This window comes from Chiloscyllium punctatum, chromosome 4 (assembly GCF_047496795.1).
Source record: "Chiloscyllium punctatum isolate Juve2018m chromosome 4, sChiPun1.3, whole genome shotgun sequence".
NCBI classification, from domain to species: domain Eukaryota; kingdom Metazoa; phylum Chordata; class Chondrichthyes; order Orectolobiformes; family Hemiscylliidae; genus Chiloscyllium; species Chiloscyllium punctatum.
The window spans coordinates 50,269,771-50,279,307 of record NC_092742.1 but is presented as its reverse complement, the minus strand read 5'-3'; the positions used below and the strand labels follow the sequence as shown (position 1 = coordinate 50,279,307).

At 39.2% G+C, this 9,537-nt stretch overlaps 1 protein-coding gene across 1 annotated transcript; it reads left to right on the top strand.

The window, feature by feature from the left end:
• The first annotated feature begins 216 nt into the window (after positions 1–216).
• Positions 217–5,603, top strand: cdca4 (cell division cycle associated 4). Its single transcript, XM_072568659.1, has 2 exons — positions 217–377; positions 3,434–5,603. The coding sequence occupies exons 1-2, from the start codon at positions 372–374 to the stop codon at positions 4,274–4,276; spliced, it is 849 nt and encodes a 282-aa protein (XP_072424760.1). The 5' UTR covers positions 217–371; the 3' UTR covers positions 4,277–5,603.
• The last annotated feature ends 3,934 nt before the right edge of the window (positions 5,604–9,537 follow it).

Below are 9,537 nucleotides of genomic sequence, written 5' to 3'. Positions count from 1 at the left end.
CACCCCTTTGTTGATTACCAGACTCATATTTCACACGTTTTTGTTTTATTCTCTTGATGTTCCTTGTGTGCAGCAATTGTAAAAGCTTTCCCGGCACTGCAGCACCTCGCTGGTCCCTGGCTCAGATGCAATTAAACACGGGGCGGGGAGAGTGGGCGTGCTTAGCGCGTCGCGCGACTGCCAATCAAACCACGGGGAAACCATGGCAACCGGGCCTGCCAGCTGTCCATCAGAGGGCAGCGTTTCCTGCCGCCGCCGTGATTGTCTTAGTTCCAGTAAATCGCTTCGCTGTCTTCAGTTCGCGCATTCTGTTTCTTCCCCTCTCTTTTTCTGTGTCTATTCTTTATGCTCGCCGTTTAAAGTATTGATCGATGCAGGTGAGCAAAATCTGAGCGACGTTTATCTTCTTTCAGTTGTTTTATCGGTATTTAGATTTCGACCGTCGGCTCGGAGAGGAAGGAGTTAGCGATCCTAAAATGGCGGCCGTTACCGCCGGGCGAAGATTTAAATTTGTGTCGCAGCTCCGCTCGAAGAGAATGCGCCCCACCCACCCCCACTAAAACAGCAGCAATTCGCACGTATTTAAGCGTGGTTTTAATTCAGTGGCGGTGTGGGGATTGCTGCTCGGTGATTGTGAAGCCTGGCCGTCTAGGCCCCGGTTCGCGTATCTTCAACCTCTTTCCCCTCCCCCTCCCCAAACTCCGGCTCCCTCCGCGCGCGCGGCAACGTCACCGGGAGCTCAGGCTCTTAAAGCGGCAACGTCCAGACCACAGGCCGCGCGCTCGGCCTCTGACATATACAGCTGGTAACTTTACCCCAGTGTGGGAGAGGGTGCGGCGGGGACAGGGGGAAAAGTTTTGTGATAAGGGGAATTATTTTTTTGGGGGGGGAAGGGTGGATTTGGTGGGTGTCATGGGAAGGTGTTCACGGGGCACAGGGGAGAGTTTGTGGTCGAAGGAGAGGAGAAGAAAGGAAAGCAAAGAAAAAGGAGTTGGGGGCTTGGGTAAGGCTATGGGGGAGGGGGAAGCGTTTGACATTGTGTGGATCAGAGTGGGGTAAGAGAAATAGTGTGTGGATTAATAATCATACAGTATAGAGGTGTGTGTTTGACCTATTGAGTTTATTGCCAAAACTACTCTCTATGAACTAGTCCTACTTGGTCTATAGCCTTAAATGTTATCGCACTTCAAGTGGAGTACCTGCCCTCCCAGGCGGGTTGGGGGAGAGTGAAGTGGGGATGTAAACACAGCGAGGTGCAAGAGGAAAATTTTGATTGATTTTTTAGCTAATCAGTTTGTTAGCAAGCAGTAGTTGTAACCATGATTTATTTGTTCTCCTGTCAACACCTTTTATCCACTTAGCACCTTCCATACCCAGACTAGATTGGATAAGATCCTACAAGTTATGTCTCTGCATTGTATTCAATGCAGATCTGTGCTGGAGGACAACAAATATTGTATGTTTTTAAATGCAGAGCAATTGATAGTAATTACATGGCAGTTAGCTGAACATGAAATAGGAATGTCATCTGTTATCCAGATATGGAGTAGTTTTGTCACTTGAGAAAAAAAGCAGAAATAGTTTTATCAAAAAAACACATTTGAAAAAAGACTGCTTGCCTGACGGTGGTGGGCAAGTTTTTGGAGGGAATCATTAGGGGACAAGATTTACATGTATTTGGAAAGGCAAGGACTGATTAGGGATAGTCAACATGGTTTTGTGCATGGGAAATTGTGTTTCAGGAACTTGATTTACTTTTTCAAAAAAAGAAAGAGGATTGATGAGGGCAGAATGGTGGATCTGATCTTCATGGACTTCAGTAAGGCGTTCAACAAGGTTCCCCATGGTAGATTGGTTAGCAATGTTAGATCTTGTGGAATTAGCCATTTGGATACAGACAGGCTGAAACACAGAAGACAGAAGGAGGTGCTGGAGGGTTGTTTTTCAGACTGGTTGGGATACCTGGTCAGTATGGGTTTCTGTGCTGTACAACTCTGACAAATGTCAAAGAATTCGTTGAGGAGGAGCAGAAAACAGATTATGGAAACTTGAGTGGATGGAGTGTGGGTGTCATGGTGGCTTTGAGGTTAATAGCACCAGGGACCAGAGTTTGATTCCAACCTTGGGTGACTGTCTGTATGGAGTTTGCACACTCTCCTTGTGTTTCCTCCAACAATCCAAAGATTGGCAGGTTAGATGAATTGGCCATGCTAAAATGCCCTTAGTGTTTGGGAATGTGTATTAGTCAGGACTAAACATAGGATAATAGGTATGAGAATGGATCTGGGTGTGTTACACTTCGAGGGTCCAAGGACCTGTTTCCACACTGTAGGGATTCTGTGATACATTTGAGTTTAGTGGCAGTAAATTGTAAACTGGATTAAGAATTAGCTAGAAGGGAGAAAGCAAAACAAATAGTTAAGGGTTTTTTTTCCAGTGGTTACAAGTGGATAATGATGTTCCTCAGATTTAAGTTTGAGTTATTTCCGTTCATTGCTTATACTAGTGATTTAGGATATAGAGCTAGAAAGTGTAATGCTCATTCATTAGACACCAAAACGAGAGCAAGGTTTTTTTTCTTAAATCATAATAATCTGAAAAATGATCTTTAGTAGAATCAATAAATAAATTGCCAATGAATTTCCATATAACTATGAAGGGATGCTTTTTACTTTTTAAATGAATTCAAGATTCACCTCATATCCGCCTTTATAATGGCTGATACAAGTACTTAAATATTTGTTTCTTTGACTGTCCTATATTCATTGATCATTCTAATCCCTGCAGTTGCTGGATGTAAGTTTTGCTCGCTGACCTGTAAGGTTCGTTTTCAGAAGTTTTCCTGTTCTTAGGGGGTGGTAAATGAGATCAAGTCTATGTGGGATCCCATTTACCACCCCCTGAGAAAAACAACAGAAAATGACAACAGGAAATGGCATCACCACCCCAAGGAAACAAATAAAAAGCAGGCCATATCACCAGTGCTTCATCCAGAGGCTCACTGATGTTACCTAGAATGGTGATGAAAAGTCTGAAAACCTACATCCAGAACCTCAACCTGAGCTGCAGATCTTCTCAAAACTCTCCCTCCAGTTGCATTTCACTTCAGTTTTCTTTTACTATAGCAATACTGTATTTCAGTCAGTCTGGAAGTAATGATGAAACAGATGGATAAAATTAATTGGTGAAATTAAGAATATGCCACAAAGTTTGCGTTAAAAGTAGTTAACAGAACACTATTTAAGCATTATTTGACATGATAGTAACAAAGTGCAGCATAATTTGAATATTCTCTCCATGTAATTTCTAAATTATTGCATCTATCAAACCATATGTTAATGTAATTAGGTCTTCTGAAGTAATGGTTAATTCCAGAGTATTTTGTCTTGAATTTTAAAGTATAAGTCTTCATTGTGATAACTTTGTTTTGTAGGTCAACATGTTGGGAAAAGGCACAAAGCGTAAATTTCCTGAGGAGCAAGTTGTAGATGCCTGCCCTGATTCTGTTGGTAGCAGTCTTAATTTGCCATATAATTTGCAACGCCAGTCACTTCTAAACATCTCATTGTTCAAACTTCAGCTCTGCAAGATGGTGGTGGAACCAAATCTTTGTCGTTCAGTGCTTATAGCCAACACCGTGCGACAGATTCAGGAGGAAATGATACAAGACTGCAGTTGGCAGGGACAAATGGCTTTCACAGGAAGTGATCTGTACATAGATCATACTTCTTCAGATAGTCTAATTGCCACAGATTTTTTATGTAGTCCAAACAAAGAGCTACATGTAGAAAGTACCACTGCTTCCATCCGCAATACCGACACACTTACTAAAAGCAAGGTAAACTGTTCATCTTGTGAGAATATTACTTGTTCTTCAGCTACTGCTTCTGCTAAAGACACCAGTGCTGTAAAAGATTTGGTCCAAGCACATTTTGAAAATGATCTGAATATGTTGGAATCTGAGGAGCAGCAAGTGGATCTGAAGGAGTGTCCAAAGCCCTTGGATCAAGTGTTTGGGACTTTTGAGATTGCAAATTACTCCAGTTCTCTCACAGATATGACAATAGATGATCTATTTGCTGATATTGACACTTCTTGGCATGAGCTTGACTCAGTGATGTCTGGGCTGATGACTGGTCCAAAAACAACACCAGTCATATTTGAATTACTAAATGGTTTACCATCTCACACATCAACACCCATAAATTCTCCCCAAAACTGCAAAACAGACTTAAATGAACTTGATCACATCATGGAGATCATTGTTGGGTCCTAAATTTAAGAATTTTCTCCATTCTGTTGGAAGATAATTGTAAAATACATAGTACCCAATTCTGTTTTCAGTTTTATCTCTTTTGTAAAGTTTATTATCTTGTCTCCAAAATACTGTCATCACTAATGTTCGGATAATACCTTTTGCACGCAACACTTTCATTGTGTTTGTTCTTCTACTTGTAGTTAAAACAAAAATGGTACATATTTTCATACTTTTAAATATATATTTTAATACTGATTAGACTTTTTACAGTTTCAAAAGTTTCCTGTTTATTTTTATTTGAACAGGTAATTTTGAAATATTATTCTATATCAAAAAATAAGATTCAAAGAGGATTTATAAAATGTCTTCCTTAGTGCCAAGCAGAGATCATCTTTTGTGTTGTCTAAATAGACCAGTTACATTTCAGAATTGCCATATAAATGGAATTCTTTCATCTCTCCATGGCAAATCCAAAAAATTGTTTAAAAGGGAATTTTTCAGTGTACTCGCATTATTGGCTTACAAGCACAGTATTCCGAGTTATAATCTTTGAAATCATTGGATGAAACTTTTATATGTGCTATAATGGTATTGAATTGTTTCCTTGCTAGATTCTCTGTGGACTTGACATGAAAATGTTCCACTTTGTTCTGTGTAATCACAAGAGTACTGTGAATCTGGGCACAGAAGACAACGCTCGCTAAGGATTGAAAATGTAAAGATTTATGCATAATTTTAAAAATTGAAGCATTTATAACTTACACTGAGGTGCATATTTTATTTCAAATTAAGCCACTTGGTTACATTTTATAAAAAGCCATATTTTCTGATGGTTGGATAGTTAGCACAAGCTGAATTCTAATTGGGACAGTTGATCTAAGTTATTACAAGTTATTTATTTATTTAAATGAATATCATACAATTGTGAAGTTTTGGGTTGCAGTATGCACCCAATTATGATTATGAATCCTGATTTGGATGGCAGATGTCCAGTTTTTAAACTACTTGGGAGCTATTAAGGGGTCAGAATTCTTTTCAAGCAGTATTACATAGAATTTATATCTTTAGTTAAAAGCTTTAGAAAAGAAAATGCAGTATATTAATAGCAGTAACTATTGACTTAAGTCCCAGAGAGAAATTGCATTTAGGTTATATTAAATGTTAAAGCTAATCTATTTTGTATTATTCATTAACAAAACACATTTTATTCATGTTTAAGCAATAACGTAAAGCCTGAAACATTAACATGTACTTTAGATATTTGTAATTGTATGCAAAGTTTTTTTTTACTGAGAAATGGATTTGTTCAATAAAAATATATACATGCTTTTTTTTGTATTTACTGTGATGCTTTTTAATATATACAAATTAAAGTTTGTTTTTACAGTTTGTTTGCCTCTCCTTACCTATATGAATCTATTAGTTGGCACTTTTGGCACAAATTGGTCACTTTCAATTCTTGTTTACAGTATCTTGTTTAAATGTCTGGTTGCACTAAGTACAAAAATGTATTTTTTTCTAAATCTGAAAAAAATAAAAAGCTTAAACTTCTAAGCTCCTCTTAGCAATGTTTAAAGTCATATTAAGTCATATGTTAGAAATATTTTGGCTGCCCTGCAATCTGTGATGCAGATGAAGGGATTAAGTTTCACTATCTTCATTTGATTTATACCTTAACCGAAAGAGTATTAACAGTCAACTCAAGGTTTAAACTTAACGAATATAGCATTAATTTACCATTTGCAGAGAGATTTCTAAACTTTAAACACCTTTTCCGGTGGTGTTCCCTAATTTTCTCTTGAAGAATTGAATCTTTGTTTTTAAGACAGTGCCCTTTCAAAAAAAGGCCAATAGAGGGAAACTCTAACATGTCCCTCAATATTTAGAAAACTTTGATTAACTCACCATCAATCCCTTCTACAAACAATAGTATACAGCTAATTGCATGTAATACCTTCACAGTTCAGCATGTTACAAGAATGATTGAGAATAGCTTCATGATCTTAAAACTAAAGGTATCTTGCCACAAGCAAGGCTGGTTTTAAATGGACTTGGAATAAATAATGCTTCAGTCTGGGATTTCAGTAATTGCAAGATCTCTAATTTAAATATGGCAGCTGCTTTGAGTTTCACCAATTATTTCCCAGCTGGAGCATACACTGAACCCAGAATTTGTTCGTAGCAAGAGTAACAACACCAGCTGCTAAGACCTTTCTGTAATATCCCTGGAGACTGCCATACAGTCCAGAATAAGTTATGTAGTGGAAAAAACCATGCAAGAAAACTTGCTCCACAGAGAATAGGGTGCATCTCTTGCTCATGCGCTCTCTCCCTCCCCCTCCTCTTCTCCATTAAATTTGAATTTGCTTCCTTTGGAATTTTGACTTCTGTTGCAGTGTCCATGGGAAAAAGCTTGCTGGAATTGTATTTAAAAATCAAAATGCTGGAGAAACTCAGGTCTGGCAACATCTTTGAATAGAGGAACAACGTTAATGGTTTGAAGTGCAATGACTTCATGGAAGTGTCTCACCCATTTACCTTTTTGTTTAATTCGGGAGACCGGCTATTCCCTCCCTAATAGCTGTACTGATATTACTTATTCACAATTTGGCTTCCTTTTTAAAATCAACACAATGGGTTCATAGTTCTATTTCCTTGAATTAAAATTGTGAAGATAATTAATTTCATTGAAATGTTTAAGCAATCATAGATGTACAGCATGCAAACAGAACCCTTGGAACAACTTGTCCATGCCCACAAGATATCCTAAGTAAATCTAGTCCCATGTGGCCCATATCCTCTTTAAACCCTATTCATATACCCATCCAGGTACCTTTTAAATGTTGTAATTGTACCAGTCCACCGCTTCCTCTGGTCGCTCATTAAGAAATGCATCACCCTCTATGAAAAAAATTGCCCCTTAGATCCCTTTTAATTTTTTCCCCCATCATCTTAACCCTGTGCACCCTAGTTTTAGACTTCCCCCGCCCCAGGGAAAATACCTTGTGTATTTACCCTATCCACACTCCTCACTTAAGCAATTGTAATTTTCATGCAAGTTAAAGGGGTGAAATGGTGGTTTGCACTGCTGTCTCAAAGCACCAGGGACCCAGGCTTGATTCCACCTTTGGGCAGCTGTGAGTTTGCATAATCTCCTGGTGTCCGAAGATGTGCTAGTTAAGCGGACTGGCCATGCTAAATTGCCCATAGTTTCCAGGAATGTGCAGGCTAGGTGGGTTAGCCATGGGAAATGCAAGATTACAGACATAGGGTCTCGGTCTGGGTGGGATGCTCTTCAGAATGCTGGTGTGGTCTCAATGGGCCAATATTCTGCTTCCACACAAGAGATTCTATGATTCAATTAATAGTTGATGAAACTTTTAAATTTTGAAAGGAGGAATTGGTGAAAGAGGGGAATGGTGATACATCTTGTCAGGAATATGCACAAGCAGAAGGGTTTCTGGATACAGCAGTTTGGTAACAGGCTTCAATGCCAAAAACAAAATCCAGAATGGGACCTATGCCGTGAACCTGCCTCCCCAGTGTTGTCCTTCATGGTCATTGGCAAAGATGCACCAAATAACATTCAACTAAATGGTTTGTAAATGAAAGGACGCTAACATAAGATGTAGTGGGGAAGATGAGAAGCTTCACTCTGATTAGGTTCAAAGATATTCAGAATAAAGGTTCATGATGCTGATGGCCTTAGAGAGAATGTCAGAGCCAACATCAACTTGCTTAATTAATTTGTAGATGTAGGAATTCCTGAATTGAGCCTATTCTTTGCTGCGACTTTACTGAGTTTTCTTGGATGGTGGTTTGTTCTCCTCATGCATTGCTTTTAAACACAGTAAAAGCACACTGCAAGTCATTGAGCATTTATAGCATGGAGAAAGGCCTTTCCACTCATGAAATGTGCACCTGCTTGTCACTGGCCACTCGGGTGTTTTCCTATCTTCCTGGTGGTGGAAATTGAATAAAGATTGTGTCTTTCACTGCGTCTCACACCTGCACACACACACCATGGGTGCTGGGGAAAAAATAAGCACTACCGCAGTTAGGCAATAGTGTGGGGATTAATTAAAAAAAAGAAAAAAAAGAAAAAATATAACCATGGAATAAAGATTCGTGCACCTTGTGTCTCACACCAGCACACACACACCATGGGTGCTGGGGAAAAATAAGCACTACTGCAGTTAGGTGGTAGTGTGGGGGTTATTTTTTTAAAAAAGAAAAAAAACAACCAGGAATGTTCACAGGCCACTCGGATGTTTGCCTATCTTGGGAAAAAAAATTTTAAAAAATGAAATGTGCACCACTCATCAAGCATACATCTAATCCAGTGTACCCTTTCAAGCACTCTGCCTATAGCTTTGTATACTATTGCCTTTCAAGTGCTCATCTAAATATTTCTCAAATGTCTTGAGAGTTCCTGCTTCTCCCACCATTTTATGTACAAAGAGTTCCAAAAAACCACCATCCTCTGGGTGAAAAGATGTTTCCACAAATACTCTCTAAGTTCCCTGTCCTTAAAACTGTTACTCCACTAAGGGGAAAAACATTCTCCCTGTTTGTGTGATTCAAGCCCTTCATAACTTTGCTCATCTCAGTCAGGTTCCCCCTCAGTCCCTCTGCAAAGAAACACAAAGATGGAGGAAAGTATGGACTGAATGTTCCCATTTTCATGTAATTTCATGGCAGATGTCCAATTGTGGCTCACACCAATCTTGTATGCATTATAACATGTATATTTGGGCTCTGTGGTGCCAAACTGATGCAATCATGTGGCAGCAGAGGCAAATGTGCTCACAATTGCTGGACCTTGTGTCACTCATATTACTAGTGCCATGTTACTCTAGAAGTGTCAAGCCCCTTTGCCTACACCATTCCTGTGATCCACAACTGTACAGAAGTTGCAGGCTAAGCAAGGTGAGCCTGCAGAATAAGGTAATAAATAGCAGAATGAATCTTGGACTAGTAATCCAGAGACTCATGTTGTGCTCCAGATACCTGGGTTCAAGTCCTACTGCAAATAGTGGAAGTATAATAATGAACGTTGGGATGCTTCTTGTTTTATTAAAAACTCAAATTTTGTTCAGTGTGCAGACAGATTTTGAACAAATGTAGCAACTCAAGATTGGGGATCTATGAGGTGTTGTGAGCAATCAGCAGTAACAGCAAAACTGTGCTCCAACACAATCTGTAAACTAATGGCCAGCATATCCACCAACCTATTATCAGCAAGTCACAGATTAACTCTGGTTCAATGAAGATTGCAG